The 22,733-nt window shown below is 41.2% G+C and overlaps 2 protein-coding genes across 12 annotated transcripts in view; one reads left to right on the top strand and one right to left on the bottom strand.

Moving 5' to 3' along the window:
• LOC142422064 (uncharacterized) overlaps positions 1 to 8,889 on the bottom strand; it is a 33,553-nt gene extending 24,664 nt beyond the window's left edge. For 7 of the 8 annotated variants that reach the window (XM_075527439.1, XM_075527437.1, XM_075527435.1 and 4 more), the window contains exons 1-4: positions 8,735 to 8,889; positions 5,077 to 5,241; positions 3,061 to 3,183; positions 912 to 983 (exon numbers count right to left, since the gene is read on the bottom strand). In XM_075527439.1, the coding sequence (XP_075383554.1) occupies positions 912 to 983; positions 3,061 to 3,183; positions 5,077 to 5,188 (307 nt within the window). In that variant the 5' untranslated portion in view covers positions 5,189 to 5,241; positions 8,735 to 8,889. The remainder of the gene's footprint in view (positions 1 to 911; positions 984 to 3,060; positions 3,184 to 5,076; positions 5,242 to 8,734) is intronic. The other variant, XM_075527433.1, reaches the window with a different exon arrangement.
• The window catches only part of BRD10 (bromodomain containing 10), a 189,949-nt gene that overhangs the window by 109,738 nt on the left and 57,478 nt on the right, over positions 1 to 22,733 (top strand). Inside the window, exons 1-2 of one of the 4 annotated variants that reach the window (XM_075488359.1) lie at positions 20,892 to 20,957; positions 21,569 to 22,215. In XM_075488359.1, the coding sequence (XP_075344474.1) occupies positions 21,626 to 22,215 (590 nt within the window). In that variant the 5' untranslated portion in view covers positions 20,892 to 20,957; positions 21,569 to 21,625. Of the gene's footprint in view, positions 1 to 20,891; positions 20,958 to 21,491; positions 22,216 to 22,733 lie in introns of those variants that run through there. The other 3 variants (XM_075488361.1, XM_075488362.1, XM_075488360.1) reach the window with 3 other exon arrangements.

The raw sequence follows: 22,733 nt of genomic DNA, 5'->3' as shown, positions 1-22,733 counted from the left end.
GGACAGGGTTAATTTTCTTCCTAGTAGCTGGTATAGTGCTGTGTTTTGGATTTAGTATGAGAATAATGTTGGTAACACACTGATGTTTTAGTTGTTGCTAAGTGCTGTTTACACTGGTCAAAGACTTTCCAGCTTCCCATGCTCTGCTGGGCGCATAAGAAACCGGGAGGGGGGCACAACCAGGACAGCTGACCCCAACTGCCCAAAGGGCTATTCCATACCATAGGAGGTCATGTTCAGTATAGAAACTGGGGGGAGCTGGCTGGGGAGTGTCCTGGTTTCAGCTGGGATAGAGATAATTTTCTTCCTAGTAGCTGGTATAGTGCTGTGTTTTGGATTTTAGTATGACAGTAATATTGATAACATGCTGATGTTTTGGTTGTTGCTAAGCAGTGCTTACACTGGCCAAGGATTTTTCAGCTCCCATGCTCTGCCAGGAGCACAAGAAGCTGGGAGGGGGCACAGCCAGGACAGCTGACCCCAACTGCCCAAAGGGCTGTTCCATACCATAGGATGTCATGCTCAGTATAGAAACTGGGGGGAGTTGGCCAGGAGGCAGCGATCGCTGCCTGGGGACGGGCTGGGCGTCTGTCGGCGGGTGGTGAGCGGTTGTACCACTGTTTGTTTTTCCTGGGTTTTTGTTCCTCTCTCACTCCCTTGGTGTTTACCTTCTCATTACAATTTATTATTGTTGTTGTTACTAGTTTTTGTTCCAGTTATTAAACTGTTCTTATCTCAGCCCACGAGTTTTCTTATTTTTGCTCTTCCAATTCTCTCCCCCATCCCACCGGGGGGGGACATGGGACGGTGAGCGAGCGGCTGTGTGGTATTTAATTGCCGACTGAAGCTAAACCACGACACTGACTCTCAAACATCTCTTCAAAACCAGACCCTAACAAAGAGAATGATACCTTTTATTCCCACAGGAGTCTTACCAGTAACTGCTGGTTCATTCCTTGTGAACACGCTTAACCACGCAATATCTAAAATAGAAGATATTTAACAAATGTGAAATTAGATACGCACGTTCTTCAGATTTAAAACCATCACAAACAGTTTAGAGAATTGTTTTAAAACATAATCTGAGAAAGAGTGTGTAATAGCAATAGGCATCAGACTTCATTTCCTGCAGGTCTCTGAATTCATATAACCCCAGAAGACTGTACAGTTAGACTTGTGAACAGGTACCCTGAAGTTTGAACTCTGTGTCTAATAAATGTATTGATTGATTAATTATCTTTTGCAAAAGAGAATGCACCTGACAAAATACAGGTCAGTAATGAGATGTAAGGCCTAAAATGCTATCAAAGAGAAGCATGAAAGTCTTTGGCAGCAGATGTGAGGACCCTAATACAAAATGTATAAGACTGGACAGTAACAGGTAGCAATAGCAGGGGGTTTCTGGCTTTTTCTAACATCAGCCTGAATCACGTAGCCAGCTATCTGAGGAAGGTATCACCCACTTCAGGTCAAAGTCACAAACACGCAGGTTACAGCTGGTTCCTAATATGATGTTGTCTTAACTGTATTATCATGAATATATGTTTGTGGTGCTTGTGTGTACACATACAAGAACATCACACAGCATTTCCTTTTCTTTCTTTTTCTTCTAGGAACATCAGTATCTTCTACATCAGGATTGTCACACCATGAATCTATTCACAAACTGCTGCTATTGTATACCTATACAGATTTTGGTTCTGTTCATAAATTAGCAATACTAATTGTATGAGTTACTTCAAAATTTTATGAAGTTAACAAGTAAAAGATACTTCAAAAGATATAAAGCACACTTAAATACCTTATCAGTGCAGCTGTCATTATTCACAATTTAATAGAATAAAAATAACATTAATTTAGTTTATAAATATATCAAACAAGCCTTTTTATGTCTTTATCTGAAGCACACATAATGGACTTCTCACTCCTGTAAATGCTGGGGTTTTGTAAGAAATTAAGTTTCAGTAAGTTGATATCTTACAGATTTCAACTTTTTCCTGCATTTAGGTTAGAAGTATAGCTTATTGTTTTTTCTCCCTACTTTCACATCTTTGCAAAATTGTGTAATTCTAGAATAATTGCATTTGTTGTTATTTGCCTCTTCTCTACCAAAAGAATACCCTCTAACAACTACTTCTGTGATGTTAGTCATGATATCATTTTTGGTATCAATTAGAGAAGCCCCATTTGAGAGAAAAGACAAGTTCCATGAAAAATAAAATAATCCCACAAATTCAAAAATCTTCTCTATCATTCTCCATTTTGCCCTTGTCTCTGAGGATTATCTTTGCTTTCACTGTCTTAATAGCTAAGCGTCTAGACTTCCCATTAACTCAAATGGGAGTGAACAAAATAATCTTATCATTTAAGTATATTATGTACCTACTGTAAACTGGAATAAAAGTCTTCTTATATCACTATCAACATTCATAAAGATGCAATATAACATTACATCTACAGGAAAACATAGAATCATAGAAATATAGAATCATTTAGGTTGGAAAAGACCCTTAAATTATAAATTCCAACTGTTAACCTAACACTGTCAAGTCCACCACTAAACCATGTCCCGAAGTGCCACATCCAAACGTCTTTTAAATACCTCCAGGGATGGTGACTCAACCACTTCCCTGGGCAGCCTGGTCCAGTGCTTGACAACCCTTTCAGTGAAGTAAAATTTCCTAATATCCAGTCTAAACCTCCCCTGGCGCAACTTGAGGCCATTCCCTCTTGTCCTATCACTTGTTACCTGGGAGAAGAGACCGACCCCCACCTCTCTACAACCTCCTTTCAGGCAGTTGTAGAGAGCGATAAGGTCTCCCCTCAGCCTCCTTTTCTCCAGGCTAAACAACCCCAGTTCCCTCAGCCGCTCCTCATCAGACTTCTGCTCCAGACCCTTCACCAGCTTCGTTGCCCTTCTCTGGACACGCTCCAGCACCTCAATGTCCCTCTTGGAGTGAGGGGCCCAAAACTGAACACAGTACACATAATAGTACATTAAAAAGTGTCCTATAGCACTACACATATGGTTGGTGAGTTTTGGTATAAAAAGCACACTACCTTCACGGGATTGTGAATCCTTGGTTGATATTTCATGACGACCTTCTTCATCTATGTCAAAATGCACTGTTTTTGAATCTTCAGTCAGTATATAGCATTTCAGTGTTTCTCGCAGGCTAAACACTAATAAAAAATGAGTTGTAATTAATTTACTAGCAACAGAAAAATGGTAAAATTCCATACTAAAAAGATCAAGTGTATATTTATAGGAATCTTTGCCTGATTATCTATGTATATTTGAACTATGAACAGTATAACCAACATATAGTAGAAATCATACAGTGGGCTTAAGCAGCAGTTTTTGGGGCTTGATGGTGGTGTGAAGAAGGAAAGCAAAGATTTTTTTGCTTGGAAGGTTATCTCACTGAGAAGAAGAGGTTAAGCTGAACCTTTTGGAGAGTTAACGTGCAAAAATTTGAGCTTGAAAAAATGGCTTCCAACCCAAAAGCCTGAGGGGTTGGGGGGATTGTACACAACCTGCAGATAGCTGTGTTGAAAGAGACTAATGGGGACAGGAGGAATTTGAACTTGAGAGAGGGGGCCTAAATTAGCAGTTGGCTGGTGAATGAGTAGTCTTACAGTGGGGGAGAGAGCCCTGTGGGGAGCCAGAGTCAGAACAAGGTTGCACAGGAGCACAGGAGCCTGCACATGGAGAGAGAGGTGAAAAAAACAGAGTTAAGTCATAAATTTTCATTCTGAAGAAGATAAGAGGTGAAGTAGGGAAAGTATCTCTGCAGCATACTGTTTCTAGACTAGTTTCCTTTATTTCATAGATAAATACTTGCCTGTTTCCCAATTTTGCACTTTGAAAATTGGATCTGTGTACAGACAAGAGTTTTAGGTTTAGGCTACCTAAAAAAGCAGCATTTATTTTGGGGACCTGACATCTCTTACTGGAAAAAAACAGGTCTTCATAGCTCAAAGCTGTCAGGAGGGAAATTGTTTCCTGACATTACTGAACACAACTGTGCTGTTCTGGATGTCAGAAGGATGTAGGTCCAGCCATTTGGGTGTCAGACATCTGCAGAATAACGCTATAAGGCACAATTTTGTTTATGTTAGCCTGAATATTGTTTTACTGAAATATTTTTGCTACTTTCAAATTCAGTTAAGACATTTCTAAGACCACACAGGATATGCTGTAAGATAAACAGTCCTTTCTTTGCCAGAACAATTAAACAAGTAAAACAACAGGATACTGAAAATGCACCAGCAGTCACGTAATGTTCTGGGAACGCTTGACTTCACCAAAAACTTTGTTACTCATTTTATATTGATGTACCTCCTCTGAAACAACTGCATTTAAGCAGACATTTTGAAAAAAACAGTTATTTCCGAGAAGGTTTCTTTCTACCCTGTTTAGGCTGAGCACAAACTCTACACGTACAGTCAACAGAAGAGACGGGTGATGCACGCCCTGACGGCCCGAGTCACACCCTCCAGAAGTGGCAGGTCTGACACATCCTGCGTTGGACCGTCGGCACGTGCATAGCTGATCTATGCAAAGATCTTCCCAGCTGATCTGGGCAAAGATCTTCTCTTCAAAGGCCTGGCAACTAAGGCTACCAGGCTTCCAGAAAAAAGATGGGTTGCTCTAAAAAGCAACAGGACAACTACAACAATCAATACAGGAAACCTTTTAAAAATTGTTATAACAGTTATAGTGTAAGAATTCTACTTTTAACTAGAATTACAAGAACTAGTACAGTGCCCAAAATAAAACGGTTGGCACGCCTGCTATGTCATTCACTCTTTTCCAGGGAGGTACAGATGTACTTTAGGAATTACTGGTCTGAATTTGGTGCTGTGAAAAATCTAATGTCACTATTTTGAGGAGTATTTCTGTACTTGTTGTTTTAAAGGCAGCTTTCATTTTTTTTTGTTCCTCCAGCTATTTTTATTTTTGACCTTATTATAGATAAGCTGTTCCAGATAGTTAATTCAGTTGGATTCTGCCTTGGATTGGAATCATCTTTCCAAGATTACAAGCATACCTGTCACTCAGGAAAGAGTTACCTGACTTTCGAGAAGCTGTTTTCACAGTTCTCAGCAGAGATTGCCTCTTAACAGTCTGCCCTGCACGGAGAGGCACTTCATATGGCTTTCTGCGGCCTGAGCGGAGCAGCATTGCGGAAGCACTTGAGAAATCCTGATAAGCTGAGTTGCCTCTCTTTTCCAATCCTAAAGTAGAAGTTAGAATTTGTCACAACACTTCACGTTTCACTTGAGAAACAAGTTTGCAAAGAGGGTAATTTTGATAAACGACAGTTAAAGGAAGCAGGATAAACTCAGTAAATGTTTGACTGCTTGCTTGACCCAAGCCTGTGTCTTGCAAGGCAAAAACAGTGTGTTGCGAGTGACAGTAAATCAGTTATCTATCTATACTTCCACTAAAGTGCAGGTTATCATGGATACAGCTGTGTTGAAGGAATATATTTTAAAAGACTTCCCCTTAGATAAAATACAAGCAGTTTTTTTATGTGACTTCAATTTAATTTATTTCTGCTTCTCAATCATAGGAAGCTAGCTACACTTTGCTAACTGGATTGAAAAATCATATTCTTTTTGTCCTTTAGAATACAGTCTAAGATAATTTTCAAAGTATTCGTAAGTGATTGAAAATGATGCTAACTTCAACACAGCATAATCTGACTTTCAGTAAAGACATGCAGCCATATTGCAATTAAACAAAGGTTCAGGAAACATTAGCTCAGGAATGAGGACTGGAGTCTGGAAATTTGAGGAGTATATTAGAATTATTAATGAATATCACAAGTGACCAGAAAAAAAAAATCAATCTCCTACCATTAGGAACCATTCATACTTTCAAATGATTAATGTTTCCTTTACAGTTCAGTAATTTGACTTCAGTGTGCCCTGCATTTTTCAAATTATGTTGTATTTGTACTATATTTACAAAAAATAATGCTCTTCAGTTTTTGAAGGCTAGATGAATAAAAGGATTTAAGCATTACCTAGGTTAGATATCCTAATGAAAGGCTGGTGTCTAAGAATGGGAACTACATTGACTGAGGAACCACCCAGGCAGCTAATAAGATATCCTGAGGATGCAGCTTAAATCACTGCATTTCAGAAAAGCTAAGGACCTTACTTTGGTTTGAAGAAAGCAAAACTGGAATTCTCAAGTCTACACACTCTCTTGAAGTCAACTGTTTATGACAACTGTTTATGGCAAGTGCAGACCAAAGAAAACAATGAGCTTCAATTTTGTCTGGTACCCTGGCAAATGAACCAAGCAAAGATGGGTATAATTTTAGCCCCATGCAGCTTTGCACAGAATAACTAAATATCAGTTAGGCCAGAGAGATCACGGCTCTGACACTAGTGTAAAGATTTGTGAATTCACCCAGCAGGGGGGAGTTGTGTCTTCTGGTTTGGTTCACTTCACTGATGCAGAATTTCACATTAAATATTTATGTGAAATGGTAGAAATTAAAGACTTCTGTCCCTGGCAATTCTCTTGTTACCAGACTACAAAAGCTAACTAAGGCTCTTTTTCACTCTCTTTGGCTCTTTAGTTATAACTAAACATTCAGTTAGGCCATTGGAAAGTGAAATATTTATTAGAAATAATTAACTTATTCTTCCTAGTAAAGATGTCTCATTTTTCAAATGTCTAATAACTTGTAATCAGAGGTAGAAAGTAAAGGCTGGTTTTAGAAAGAAGAAGAAAGAAGTAGAAAGAAGTAGAAAGAAGGCACCCTAAAAGCCTTCTTCATCGTGCTGAAATGGCGTTATTAACAGAAGAGCAGACCCTTTGTGGTTGTCCACTAAGTCCTAACTGGGACCTGGCCTCTGCAAACATCTAACTGAACTGGGCTCTGCAGAGTATGTGGGCAGTTATACCAGCTTGTGGATCTTGAGAGATGTTAGTGTCCTAGGTGTTCAGCATTAACAAAGCATCAAGACTTTGTTAGATCTAGGATGCTCAAAACCAGATATTTAATCCCTTACAGAACATTCCTGCTGAAAACATAAGTGCAATTCTAGTTTGGCTGCACTTCATCAGAAGTTCTGAAGATCCCAATTCCTGATTTTTATACCCAGTGAAGCAGTCAGGGAATTGTCTTCTGCTGGATTTGCCCTTCATATACTGCAGTTACTAATGCCAATTTATGTTGAGTTAGTCCTAAATGCTTAATGACTTTTTTTTTTTTTTTGAGAACCACGCAAACCATCTAGATTCAGAGTCTTGCATCTGCATTATTTCCACCCACCACTGTAAGAAAAGAAGGAGGATGATTACAAGCCAAGATCCTGAAGAATTCCTGAAGAAGGCAGGCCAGTTCAAAGAAATTTTCAGAAGCATAATTAGGAAACTATATGGAGAAAGATAGACAGGTAATCTTGAATTTCTGAAGGGCAGTACTTAAGTTTATTTTTTTTGGCTTGTATGAACAAGTAGAAAATGGAAAAGTCAATGGTAGAACTTCACCTCTCTTAGCTCTCCAGAAAAAATAAAGCTCTCTACAGTAAATAACAAAAGCTTCCATAGCTTGAATTTCCTCACATGTCCCTTAAGATTGAGTGATATATAAATACTACTCCCATTTCAATAAGCCTTTCCTCTCATTCTATGTTCTTACACAGATGTCCCCTACTCCCACTTTTTTCATTCTCACTCACAGTTTTTAGTGTTGTGTGTCTCTCCCTATGTCTATTTCTTTGTTTTAATGTCTTTCATGCCCATTTCTTCAGTTATGTAAAGTATACTTCTTCTGTATATATGCCTCTTCTGTAAAGTATATGCCACTTGAAGAGGGCTAGGAAGACCTGGATACCGTTCTTGCCTGTACACCTAGTCAAGCACTGTTTGTTTTGGAAACTTGGGTCTGTTTAGTCTTGTTTTGCATCTAAGCTAAGTACAAGGGAAGCAGAAAACTCGAGCTATAGCTCTTTAAACTGCTGAAATCAGATATACTTGAGCATCTTTATGGCAAATGGCAACACAATCACCCTAAAAGCGCAGGGAGTTTGAAAATTTTTCCTGCTACATAGACCATATAAATTCATTTATACGAAGGCAGCAAAGAAAATCTGTTATATAGGTTCTCTTGCCCCCCTAGTGATCTCATTTGTTCTTAGCTGTCATCCTCTCTTCCACTTAACCCCCAGACACATCTGATCATAAAATTAAATCAAATTCAGTACTTGAAAACAGAATTTAAAATTTTCATTCACATGGTGGTACGATGCAAATATTATCTCACACTATATTGGTACATTCATAACAAGGTATCTCTAAGACCGTTAAAGGATCAGAACTGTTTTTGTCGAGTGTATTGGGTTGCAGCCGACAGTCCTGCTTCCAAGTTACATAAGTAACTCCTCCAAGTTTGTTGCAATTTAACAGTGGATTAAAAAGAACTTTTGGCATCCTATAGCTAATAAATAATGAGGTTATCATCACTTTCAAATCAGACAGACTTTACGAAAGCTATGCTCTAATGTAGATAGAGGAATATATAAAAATAAACATAGACTAGACTAAGGAAGAGATCTAAGAAGAAAACTTTAGTCAACTGTGAAAAAAGTTGACTAAAGTTAAAGTGAAAAAATCACTATTTGTTAGAATCTAAACAAGCAGTCTGATAAAATAATCTTAAATTGAAGCCTACTTAAAACCCTGCTGTAACCTTCCACTCTTGCTTACCTTATTTGGCCTGCTATTGTCTCTGCTGGGATACTTCTCTACTCAGCAGAATGCTAGAAGCAGCTCTTGTTACAGCCAATTTATTGCCTGAACACATGGCAGGAAGCCAAACCTCTGAATAAAAGAAAAGTCTGACGTAGACCTAATCTTTTAGATCTCTACATTCACTCATTTAATCAATATTCTCATGGCTGTAACTGCTGCTGGAATTCCAGGAGTGTTGGAAATAGTAAAAACAAAGTTTTAAATGTCTGTTTCTCTAAGATGCCACAGAAGCTGTACTCCCTGGAACTGCATGCAAATTTTTAGCCAGTAGTTCTGTGTAATGCCTGAATATACTCATAAATACTATTCTGATATTTTACGTCACTGATATTGTTCTTGCTATCTGCCATTCCTTCCAAGACTGATTCAAGGACGGATGCTGGGTTTATGGTAATATAGACATATTAAAAGTAGGAGTGTAGCCTCAGTTGCAGGGAGCTTGAAACAAGTTAACTGCTTAAACATTTACCCAGCTACTAATGGGCTTTGCAGGCATTGCACCAATGACAATTGTTGGACTGCTTGTGACATGAGTGAACTTGTTTAAAGTGGATATGCTGTATTTGTTTGCCCATAAAGCCCAGATAATGGTTTTTATCATAGAAGACATAGCTCTTTCATTATGACATTTGGCATGTTCAGTTGGCTTTATCTATCTACCCACGTACATTCCTAACCCTTCACTTACCTATTGGTCCTCTCTATTCATACACACTAAATTTGTTTTAATAAGCAAGCCTTGCACTTTTAAAAGGAGTGAATCACACTTTTACATATCTCACTGAAATAACGAAACTCCTCTAAAACCAATGACAATTTCTTTTTTTGCTAGAGTTTTCTTAAAATCAAGGAGCTACTGCTTTTATCTAGAATTTGTATCTATGTCAAGAAAGTTCTACATTTTACCTGTGTTTGGTTTAGGAAAAGTCTTTTTTAGTTCATTAAGACCTCACTGGACACTGGTAGTATATCAGGTCAGTAGAAAGACTTTGTTAAAAGATATATTTAATGACAAAGCAATGTGAAACTTTGAAATCTCAAGTCTTTGGCTATTACCCAAGCAGCCTGAAAAATGTAGGAAAGATTCTAAATGTCATGACTTAAGATTGTCATTTCAGTACAGGACGAATGCAATGAAAGATGTATGATGCAGCAAAAGCATTTGGTTTTTTAGGACAGTTATTCAGAGGCTACACTTGGTCAAGATCTGATGACACTGCAGCAGCTGCATTTTTTGGTAAGGAGCAGATGGATCCAGGTTGCAAGATGTAGACTGCACGTGACATGAACCGTCCTTACAGGCTGTATCTGCTCCTGGGCCATAAGGTAACATTCCAGGTTTAAGTGAAGTGTTTGTGGTCCCTACAGCCGCAGCACAGAACAATTTTTTATTTTAAATGACCAACTGTATGAACATCATAATGCACTACACCAACACTACTGTAGAATAGCCAAATAATAACATATGCCATCAGCAGCCACAAAAAGAAACAATCTTAAACCGATTGTAATTGATACAACCTGGGTAGATTAAGCCATGTAAATACTGAGAATGCATCCACACGGCAGACAACCTTCCATCTTACCCTTTACAGTTAATTTTAAACTTTATTTTGTTTAGACTGTAATTGACTATGTCATTGAGCATTTCTGGATCTTTCTAAATCCAGATCAGTAGTGGTTTTCAACAATAAATAGAGGTTTTAGTTTACCATATCCCAAAGTTTAGTGTTGCCAGAAAGCTCAGCAATGAACCAGCTGTGCAGCACCTTCCCTGACCAGCGCGTGCTCCCATCAGCAATAACAGCATTAAAAGCAGGAACAACCAACGGGGAATTTGTGCAGGTTCCTGATGAAAAACATCAAGTTATTGTGGGAAAAGTACTATTAGGGGGGACCACCTGCCCCACTGGGAGGGGAAGACACCTGTCTGGGGAGCCCCGCACAGTGCTCTTCCTGGCTGGCCACTGGGAAGCGTTTTCCATTCTCTCTCTGTCTCTCTCCCCACCCCCTACCCCCCCAATCTCTCTTTCTCTCTCCTTCTTGGCACCTACAATTTCCCTTTCCCTTTCTGTCACTCTGTCTCTCACTCTTCTTTCCTTTTTTTTTTTTTTAATTTTCCCAGCTTCAACATTAGAGTCGATGTATTTCATCAGCCGCAGACCCTGCTAGTAACTGTATCTCTACAGTTACAACGCTAGGTCCAGCCCATCACTGGACATATCTTCAAAATTTTCTTCTAATTCAAATTAGTATCTCATATTAAATTATCTTGAAAGGCAATAGCCTTTAGAAAACAGTCATATTGAGAAAAACATCAACAAAATTACTATAAAATTAGTTTTAGTATCATGATTGGCATGGAAAGTAACAAGGAAAACAACTGCCTAAAAATGGTTTGGGTTTTTTTTTAGGTAAAATGATACTCAGCTGCAAAAAGTCAATATTTGCAGCAATGAGAAGAAGCAAAAAGTTTCCTGGTACCACACGCTATTGCATGAATAAAATTGAGCATACAGTAAATAAAAGCAACTACATTTTATCAGCCAGTTAATTCGCAAACAACTTGCAGGAGACCTAACTCAAAGTCTCTCAGGCTGGCACAAAACTGAAACATAGCCAATGGACTATACCAGAAAAAAGATCAGATATAAAAACTTATTTCTAATTCTGACTCCAGTGTATTGCCAGATTTACACTGGTGAAAAGTTTGATCACAAATAGTCATATTCTAAAGAAAGCCTATCCAAAACATTTTCAGTGAAAGTGACTGAAAACATTAAAACAGATGTGAAAGATAGGATTTTCAGATTTTGGAGATGTCATGTCAAAAATATTTGCTCTCGTTTTGAATACAGAGTTTCTAGTCTAAAATCCAGTGACTTACTATTAGGGAATACAGATTATAATTTCATTATACCAGAACATATATTAATATTTGTATGAGAAGTTCCTCTTTTTCTTCACATTGAGGTCTTTCTCCCCCAAAGGCATGGAGATACCAAACTGAATATATTTAGCAGCTCACTGAAACAAACTGACATGGCGATCTATCAACACATTTTTTTCTTGGAAACTGTAGGGTTTTTTAATATTCTAAGAACATTTTAACATGAGTATGTAACAGTCAACTTTATCTTACTTCACATTCTGTTTACATGGCATGCCAAAGACATATATAGGACTAAACTGAGTCTACTGTAGCCTATCTGTTGCTCCCAGTACTTCCAAACTGTCATTAAATAATTCTGTTCTACTGTACAGTGAAGCTTTCTACTACTCAAAACAGCGGGCACTTACTTAAACCTCCATGTGTTTCTGTATGCAACAGAAGACTAATGACTTAGTAATGTCTATGCTGACCACTGCTGCAAAGTTTACCATTTTTTGAGAAACCTCTGTTCTTAAAAACACACACACAAAAGTGAAAAACGGCACTGTATAAACAGTTTTTAACACTTCTCAAAGTTTAGAGTTCTCACACTGAATGTTACTGCAGTTGTTTTTTATTCATTATGGGTTCCATCATTTTTGGTGCTTCCAGGAATAACAGAAGGATGATGTCTCTTGAACTTGAGATCACAAAAGACGTGCTCTCTTCACTCACTAGGGAACACACAGGTCCACAGAAGGGGTTCAGCAAAAGTGGTCCACTGCACAGTAATATGCTGCGATACCCAGCGGTGTTATAAGCCATGTGCTTTCACTGCGTATAGAGGAAAACCTGGAGGCTGTCAGGATATCTCCTTGGACTACAGTAGCTTCTCTTTCTTACATGCAAAATTAAGTCACATTAACATTGGTGTTAGACCTTCTATTCCAAAGGAGAGTAGGGTTAACTTCAAAAGAAAAGTGGGAGTCACACAATATAAAGGGACATTCCAGAAGTTTGCATTTTCATATTAAAAGGTACACAAAGGGAGGCCATGCTGTATCTTAAAAAGAGATCCGTTCTCTTTTTCTTTAGTTGTCTTGATTTCAGTGAGGCACAATGAAGACATCCTCCATAAAGAAGGATCCAGTTGGGGATCTTTTAAACAAACTAGATGTAAACAAGCCCTTTGGACTTAAGAGAGTGCACCCACAAGTGCTGAGGGTGCTGGACAATGTCATTGCGAGGCCACTCTTGGTTATCTCCAAAAAGTCATGGCAACTGGGAGAGATTCCTGAGGACTGGAAGAAAGCAAATGCCACTCCTATCTCCAAGCAGGATGGGAAGAAGGATCGTGGGAAGTACTGACCTGTCAGCTTCACCTTGATCCCAGAGAAGGTGAAACAAATAATACTAGAAACCATTTCTACACTACACAAAGGACAAGAAGGTGATTGGGAGTAGTCAGCATAGATTCATGAGGAGTAAATCATGCCTAACCAACCTGATAGTGTTCTGTGATGAGAGGACTGGCATAGTGGATCACAGGAGAGCAGTGGATGCTGTTTATCTGGCCTTTAGTAAGATTTTTGACAGTCTTCTATTGCACACCTATTGACAAACTGATGAAATATGGACTAGATAAGTGTACAGTGAAGTGGGTTTAAAACTGGTGCCAGTCTTAGAGGGTCGTAATCAGTGGCATGAAGTCCACCTCGGAGGCCAGTCACTCATGGTGTACCCCAGGGCTGATACAGGGGCTAGAACTGTTTAACATCTTCATTAATGATCTAGAAGATCTTGGGGCAGAGTTCTCCCTCAAGAAGTTTGCAAACAACTCAGAATTGGGAGGAGTAGTTGATACACTGGATGGATACACCAGATGCTGCCACTCAGAGGGAGCTTGACAAGCTGGAGAAATGGGCTGACAGGAACGTCATGGAGTTCAACAAAGAGAAATGCAAAGTGCTGGACCTGGGGAGGAATGACACCCCACACCAGCACAGCCTTAGAGCTGACTGACTGGAAAGCAGCTTGGCAGAACTGGGACAGGTTGTCTGGAGAGGTTGTAGAGCCTCCATCCTTGAAGATACTCAAACCCCAACTGAACAAGGCCCTTAGAAAGCTGTTCTAGTTGCCCCTGCTTTGAGCATGGAGGCAACAGACCTCGAGAGGTCTGTTTCAACCTCAACTATCCTGTGATTCTGTGAAATTAATATTAATAAAAATATTAATTATTTATATTGATTGATTCATTTATTTACTCCAACTTTTCTAAATCTCCTATTTGGAACTAATCATGTTCTTTCTTTGAATGTAGAGTGAAAACAGATGTACAGAAGAGATGTGGTTGCATGAAACTGAAGACTGTTAGGTTTTAACCAAATTTTACTGATGGATTCCTGCAACTTTTGTGAAAATACTCCAGAACAACCATCAGTATTTGTAGTTATCCAGAAATACAGTTCATCCTTTTAATTTATACTTTTCAAGTATTGCCCGGTCTTTCCACTATTCTTCATTGATGGACTGGTACAGTAGCGATACAAGTGCCGTCTTGTACGTGTGTTCCGTGCGTAAGGTGACTAAGCACTGCCACATCTTCTTTTGTTTGACACCAGCCACCAGGCACAATGACATACAATGCATACTGTAGAATTGTTGATAATGTGAATATATTTGGAGGAGTTCTCTTTTCCCCTGCCAGAAGCAGACATTCATATCTGGGTGACTGCAGTTTTAGCCCTGGCCCGTGATACGTCTTCTCAGATACTGTAGAACACGGTCTTTACAGTTAATGATTATAAAGGAACTGAATGGGCAGTGAACAGAGAAAATGTTTTAGTCACCTAAACATTGCCTCTCTATGTACTTTTACTGTCCGTATCTAGCCTCTCTCAAAATCTCTCTTTGCTATTAAAATTATGTCCTTGTATTTTTTCTCCACTCTTCAGCAATGGGAAAGGGAAATAACTGGCATTTCTATAATACCAGAACAATGAAAAATAAGTTCCAGCTCTGCAGTTGGGCATAGTAAAGTATAATTGCAAAACCTTCCACATAAATAAATGTCAACTCTGTATGAAGCAATTTTGTGGTTGCCTTTCTTGTGTTGCACAATTACAGACAGAAGAGTACAAATGTACAGTGTTGGAGATTACTAAGTTCCTGTTACCCTGATTTTCTAAGGAACTGAGGCTTATCCAGTTATGCTGTCTGTCTGTCTGTCCTCTCCAATCACTTTTGAACCTGCTGGATAATTTTGACCAAGGTTGGTGAGGGCATGGAAGGAGAAAGCTTAGCTGAAAAAAATACAGATTCTTTCAAGTTTTGTGAACATCAGCAGCTGAATAGCAGACAGACTGACATACATTGCTGAATGGAAAACTGCAGCCTGATCCCAACAGTTATCCTTTCTCTTCGGCTAAGGACCTACTATATGTACTGGCTGTCCAGCTGTCCGGGTGCAGCAGAGTAAATGACAACCCACAGTGGATCTGAACACTGGAGTTTATTTCAGAATCAAAGCGATTATAGCTTTTACCCTACTTAATTATCTGGCACAATCACTCACTCACGTCATGTTCCTAGGTCACAACCTGCCTCCTCCGCAGGAAGGTCCCTGCTGGTCTGGGATGGTTGGGCAGAAAATCATGTTGCTTCCTGCTGTGCTGCCTCCTGCAGCCTCCCGTCTCAGGCATTACTGGCCAAGGTCCCTGGGCATCCCACAGCATTCATCTCCACACAGCTCTCTGGTCTCCTGGATCTTCCCCACTTCCAGGATCTTTCCTCGAACCAGGATTTCACCTTCCTCTTTCTGGGCCCCTTTCCACTTTCTGAGACCACTTCTATTCAGGGACCCTTCTTTTTGGAGTCAGCTCTTCTTTCCAGGGACCCACACCCTTGGTTTTCTAAATCCAGATAGTCTATGTGCCAGAAGCGCAATGCATGATCTGCCTCCTAACTGGTGGTTTTGTCTCTTTATTAACTGGAGGGTTCGGGACATGTCACTTTTATTTTGTCCAGATATTACCAAAATTTACAGCCAGCCCGTATCAATTGCAGCTAGCAGGCAGCAGGCTTGTGCTTCAGAGTTTCAAAGATGCGTTTCGTATATTCATCACTACCTCAACATGCAGCCGTTATCTGCCACCTTTTAGCATTCGCAGTTTAAGTTATTTTTTCACCTGTGACACCAGCGAGCACGTACGTAGCTGAACCAGTCACAGCACTGGGCTGTGACACTCTTGCCTTGCTGTTAATGGAAGGTAGGGGAGGGAACGAGGGAAGGTTTAAGGATGTGAAGATACTGCAGCAGAGTAACTGCCTATCAGTACACATCAGTTCACAGGGAACCAGCTGAGATTAGTTTTACTGTTCAGAAGCCAATGTCAGAACATCTCTGTTCTGCCTGTCACATATTTAGGTGACAAAAAGTAATTTCAGTGCACTGTTATGGAGAAAAAGTAGCTGGCACTAGGTAAGTGAGTTATAAAATGTAGAAATGGGAAAGAATATAAAAAGTTAAACTTTTAGAATAGAATAAAGATGGCAAGTTCCATCACACTGCTCTTCAGGAGGAGCCTGGTTTAGCAGTCTAATCAGAAGGAACTACCTCATGCAGTGGACTTCAAAGGCAATCTGGAATCAAGAAAAAACATTTGCATTTGTTCAATTGCTTTATTCTTTCTCTAGTTCTAAAAAGACATCATAATAGAATTTTGAACCATAACTTGTCATATTAATAAAAATTAAATATTTATTCATGGTCTTTGTAAGAGAATGGATTTTTGATGCATTGCAACACATTGTAAGATTTTATTTCTGCTTTACTTTAAGTTGCTGACAATGACTTATTTTAGGGAGAACTATAGTTTTTCAGCATTACTTGCTGCAGAACTTTGTGTGCAAAACAGCTTACAGCTTTGAGAACTCAAAAAAGGGGGAATATCTCTAAAGTGTAAAATTCAAGGATGCTTTCTCTGTTTTCTGTCAGGTTGTATATCTAATTGGCAATGAGGACAGCATTAGCAATAAAAAGTAGTACTGTATCCCTAAATAGGAGGAAGATCTAAGTAATGGTGGTGGGACATGTGAGAGAATGAAAAAGATCAGCAGAAAAACTCGTCTGGAACACTTCAAATATTGATTATTTTCTTCGCATGCCAGAGATCATGTTCCCAAAGAATTTTTGATAAAATTCAGCTGATAGAAAGGGAACTTCAGGTGGCAGATCCTCAAAAGAAAAGGACTTTGATAGTGTTTTCTAGAGTTTGGTGTTGGTTTTATTTACCATTAGTTTATGTAAGCAAAAGGAGTGTGTGGTTATTTGGGCACACAGTTTAACTGTATCTGCTGGCAGTGCTAATTCAGTCACCTCACAGAAGAGCTCTGAGGACCCTTAATGTGGGCTGTCTTGTATGTCACTGTCAGGGTCATCAGCAGCAACAAAATTAATTTTGGACCTCTGGGTTTAATGTATGAACTAAAAGAAGCAGAATGAAGGCAACAGTAAGCTAATCAGTCACTATTTATGACACTACCAGGAGAAGAACAAAATTATACAGAGTGGATGTATCTTATATAAAGAATAGATTTTTTTCTGGTATGTGGAGCATAACCTAAAGTTGAAGGTGAAAGATACTTTTTGATCCCTCTTTACTGCTCCAGAAGCAAACAGGTAACATTACTTCAAGGTTCAGAAAGTCCAGGGCTTCACAGGAAGAAACAGACAATTTTACTCTTCTTCCTAAACACTGTTTCTGTACTGCTGCTGCAGAGATCATCCTTCTTTCTTCATCCCACACCCGGAAACAGGCAGCTTCTGACCTGTTAGGATACAACCTTCCAGTGTCCTAATACGCATATTGTAATTCTGCCAGCCTAAATGATTCTTTGAGGGTGGTGGAACAGTGGTATCTTGCTTTACAAAAATGCTATAGTCCTCTTGAAAAGGTTAGAATAGACAACAACTTGAGCTAGAGGGCCTTTGGATTTGAGAGGTTTAGAGTAGTTTTTGTAAAATATTTTACACATTTTCTGAGAATTATGTATAAATCTCTGAGAATGCACATATAATCTGTTGTTAAATATAGACAATGGCCACAAGTAACTCAGGGAGTTAAAGCTTTTGGGTTTTGCCTAGTAGTTCACCTTACTCTATATAATATTTGTAGCCACTAGCTGCTCCTTTATGGTCTAATAACACTGATTTCAGTTTGAGAGCAAATGTAAAGGCAAAGTGTATAAAATTTATAAAACTATAAAAACTTTATAATAATACCCAGATCAAGTTTCAGGAAAAGACTGAATTGACATTGTCAAATGTCAATTCAGACAAAGACATTGACATTGTCAATGGGTGTCTGTAGAAATTGTGGATGCTTTCATGGTCAGCCTAAAATACTCTCTTAACTTTAGATCCCTGAATTTGACCTCCATGACCTGCTAAGGTTGCCTCACCCAACAATCATATCAGAGGTAGAGGATACTGGTCAGACCTGATAGTTGTCTCTATTCCTTTACAAGATCATTCTGTCCTTTATGAACTGTATATGGAAGATTATTCTTTCCCAAGCGTATCTCAGATTTCTCGCTCATGGGATACCTTTATCCACTTGACATTTGCACTTTTCCCTAGCCACCTCAGACACTGTGGATAACACTATAATTGCAAAATTTCTTGCCATTGTCACGGAGGTACACTGAAACTAACTCTAACGAGGGACAAGCTCAAACAACTTTATTTCACAAAACAGCCAAAACCACACAACAGAAACCAATGAGAAACAGAAATAAACTGAAATAAATCAACACTCTGATAATTATAAATGTCACAGAGTCACAGGGAAGCACACTTGTCACAGCCATCTTTGTGATAACATGAAGGCAGAGCAGCTCATTTAGTGTAACATTCTGTCTTAGAGAAGATCATGTGGATGCACATTTGCAATTATTTTTTATGGTTAAAAAAGATTTAAATCTCTATCATGACATTTTACAAAAATTGTGTATCAAATTCAGATTTATGGAGATAAATTAGATTAGGGTCATTGAAGTGTTACATTTATCAGCTCTATTTATTCTGAACCATATTTTTTCTGATATGTGAGTCACAGCTACATATCAGTACATATCAGTATTATTAATACTGAATGTGGTAAAACACAACTCCATTTTACCACTGTTACGTATTTTCTAGTTTGTTTGCTGTTGCTCCAGCAGTTATATCCTGGTTACATCGAAGTGGAGTACTACCTCTAACTTAAAGCAGGAATGGGGTATGGTTTTTATTCAACAGTGCACTCGTGTGGCAAGACTTAGAAGGTACATAGATAGTATATTACGGGATTGGTTAAATGCAACGTATTTTTTCATTACAGAAGACAAAATAACACCTAAAAGTTGTTGTAGATAGATACAATGATCTGTTCTCCAGTATACTTCACTTCAGGTACTTTTTTATTTTTATTCTTTTATCCTTTGATTGCATACTTAGAAAAAATATCCCCTTTCAAATATTTTGGTGATACAAGTCACAGCTCCCAATAAAGGATATTATCTTGTTTTGTCATATGTGGCCCCATTCTTCACTGTAAATTTACTTTCAGAGTGTAATCTTGATATCTGTATTTCTTTCATCACCATATACTAAAAGATCTGTTTTCTAAGGCAGATCTGAATATAGCTGAGATGTTAACACACCAAAATCTATGGACATCACATTTTGTGGCTTCGCAGGTGCTAGTATATGAATTGTATGCAGAATTCTGACCACATGTTCTCATAGCCTCAAGGCAAGGCCAGATTTATAGCAAGAAGTAACAACTTTTATTAAGCTACCTGGTATTGCTGGAGAAAGTATAAATGAGCTTCCAGGAAAACAAGCCCTTCTTCAAAAAGAAAAAAAAAAAAGTGGAGTTGAAAGCTAAACATACATTGAAAACAACTGCTCTTATTTACTTAGATATGCAGCATATGATATAACCATCCATGTTATCTCAGTCCTGACTGGCAGGGGAGACCTACAAAACACTTTCAAAGGATGAGCATTGAACTAAAATTCTAACTTTTTGGAATACAAAAAAAGTGGAAAACAGATACTGGCTTTGTAGTTCATTATAGTCTCTCTCCTCATCACAAAGCTGCATATTCCAGAGACTACAAATTCTTTTTCCTTCATTTAGAAGACAGCCACCTCAAAGAAATCATAACAGGTACCTGTACACTGAGAGCTTTTAGGCAGCTGGAGAGATGGTAACTGGTTAGCTGACACAAGTCAAATCAACTTTAGTGTTGCCGTTTCTAGTCTTTGTGGGAGAAAAAAGTCCTTTGAAGCCCTTTGGAGCAGTGGATGTTGTCTATCTAGACTTCAGTAAAGCCTTTGACACGGTTTCCCACAGCATTCTCCTGGAGAAACTGGCTGCTCATGGCTTGGACGGGTGTACTCTTCGCTGGGTAAAGAACTGCCTGGATGGCCGGGCCCAAAGACAATATTCATTGTCTCTCTCTTAGCGAAGTACGCTAAGCTTTTCAGACCGTTACGTATGTTGGAGGGGATAAGCTCAAAACTGTGCACACAAATAATTATCTCCCAGGTGCTTAATACTACTGCTGTGGAGTCCCCTGGAGCCCGAGCAATGTTCCTCAGTAGGTCGTTGCAGGGGTGAGCAGGACTGGAGGGTGCTCAAGGGCAAATCTGAAAGGACTGCAAGTGCACCCCAAGGACGGTTCCACGTGGTTTCTAGTAGCTTCCACTCACAGAACACTTAACTCCTCAGGTAAGTAGTTCAGTAGACAGAACGGAATGCTTTTGCAAACTTGATCACTTTAAGCGCTGAATGTCTTTAATCGAACAGCTTTAACATTCGCGAAATCCGTTATTTGGGTGTTCTTTAAGGAAACCTGGTATGCCTAGCACAAGCGCTAAGGTCCATTTATGCTTTGGTGAAGTTGGTGGATGTTATTACGCACCAGCACCGACAACCGTGCCGACTGAAAACAGCGTGAAAGACGGGGGCGACTCACCCACCCTGACGAGAGCACGGCCTCACCGACCTTGTTGCGGGAGGCGGCTCCGTCCAGCTCGGCGCCAGCCGCCCCCCACCGCCGCCTCCCCCCGCGCCCCATTCCCGCCGCACCACCCCCACCCCCCGCGCGTGCGCACCAACAGTCGCCGCCCCGGGCGGCGCAACCGCTCTTAGCCTCCCGCGCCCCACTCCGAGCTAGGCGCCCTCTGATGACGCCACCTCACCTGGCGTCCAAAACAACCACCGCGCCGCCGCCACTTGGGCGCATGCGCGCTAGGTGAGGCGCCGCGTCCTTTTCTCTCGTCCCTCTCCGGGGCCGCCGCGTCCCCTCCTCACCCCCTCTTGCACGCGCCGACCGTTAACTGACACCGCTTCCCGCCGCGGCCGCCTGCAGCCGCTGCCACTGGGCCGGCCCCGCCGCGCTGTGAGGCGAGGACGGGAAGCGCTCGCCGCGCAGACGCGGGCTGGCCGGGCGCGGCCAGCGCGGGGACGGCACCCGCCGCCCGTCCGCCTTCTCCTCCTCCCCTCAGGAGGGGGCCGCGGCCGAGCGGAGGAGGGAGGCTCCGTGACGGCGGCGGGACGCGGGCGGGGAGGGGGGCGAGGCCGGCGGGGGACGGCATGCGGGAGGAGCGGTGCGCCGCTGCTCTTCGCCGGGGGCGGCCCCTGAGGGCGAGGGCGCGGTCCTCGGGCGGGCGGGGCCGTACGCAGGCCCGGGTGCGCCAGCCGGAGGCCGGGGGAGGCTGGCGCTGGGGAGAGGCGGGCCAAGCCGGCGGCCGGCTGCTGCCTCCTCCCCGGCAGCCGCGGCCCGCCCCCCCCCGCAGCTGGGGGCAGGGCTGAGGCCGTCGCGGGGGAGCGTGGCGACGGGCTGAATCGTGTCTCTGTGCATAGGTGAGCCCGATGTCGATTCGCCGGCTGGGCGAAAGGGAGCGTGGCGGTCCCTAGCTGATGCTGAAGAGCCGGCCCGGCGCCGGCAAAGCCCCTGGAGCCGGCGAGGCCCTGTGCGTGCGCGGGGTGGGAGACATGGACTCGGCAGAGCCCCCGGGCGCCGCGGGCGGAGACCTTTCGGCGGATCGGCCTGCGGCTAGCCGCCTTCGGTGCGGGGAGGAGGAGCCGGACAAGGAGGGAGATGATGCGGGAGGGAAGAGCGGCGGCTGCTCCTGGGAGCAGAGCCTGAATCCCGAGCTGCAGCAGGGATACCGCATCTTGCGCGAGTTTCTGATGGAGAAGTACCGACCGCTGACAGCACCGTTTTTGAAGCCCCTCGCGGATCAGGCATCCGTCAGGGAAGAAGGAGCTGGCTCCCTCTCGGGTCGTAGCAGCAGTCACTCCTTTCAGCAGTCGCCAGCTGGAATGTGGCTGTTGAAGATGGAAGAGAAATTTTCCAGTGGGCAGTACACAGGAATAGCAGATTTCGTGGGTGACTTCCGGCTAATGCTGGAGACATGTTACCGGCTGCATGGTGTAGATCACTGGCTCTCCAAACAGGCCCAGAAGCTGGAGATGATGCTGGAACAGAAGCTGGCGCTGCTGTCCCGGTAGGTGTAGAAAACTCTGTAGGGGCCCTGGCAGATGATGTTTACATAAACTAGAACAGGAGAGTGTGTTTCTTTATGTAAAAAATACCATTGTAATGTTTTTTTAAAAACCCACAACCCATTCAAATCCTCAAACTCTCAATACTTCCACGAAGAGGAACGTTTCCTGCTAGGAACTATTCAGATCTTAATTCAAAATGCTTTGGAGATTCCAAACCCAAAAATACCAAAATGCAAAATAGAGCACAGCATTTCCTGGCTAACATTTTCCTTGTGAAAGAAGCCTTTTATGAACATGGAGGCACACTTGTTTAGACAAGATGTCAAATGCTCCTTTCTTTATTTTATGCTGTCAAAAGCAAGTGAAACTACCCAAACTCTGTATGAACAACTGGCTCTTTAAAATAGTCATTTTTACAGTCTGTGAAATTTTTACTGTCTTTAAAATAAATAGGAATAAAATCTTCAGCCAAAGTACCTGCTTTGAAATGGGAAATTTAATCTTGGAATACTTCTTG

This window comes from Mycteria americana, chromosome Z (assembly GCF_035582795.1).
Source record: "Mycteria americana isolate JAX WOST 10 ecotype Jacksonville Zoo and Gardens chromosome Z, USCA_MyAme_1.0, whole genome shotgun sequence".
NCBI lineage: Eukaryota > Metazoa > Chordata > Aves > Ciconiiformes > Ciconiidae > Mycteria > Mycteria americana.
The sequence above is the reverse complement of the archived record's forward strand: the minus strand, read 5'-3'. Positions and strand labels throughout refer to the sequence as shown.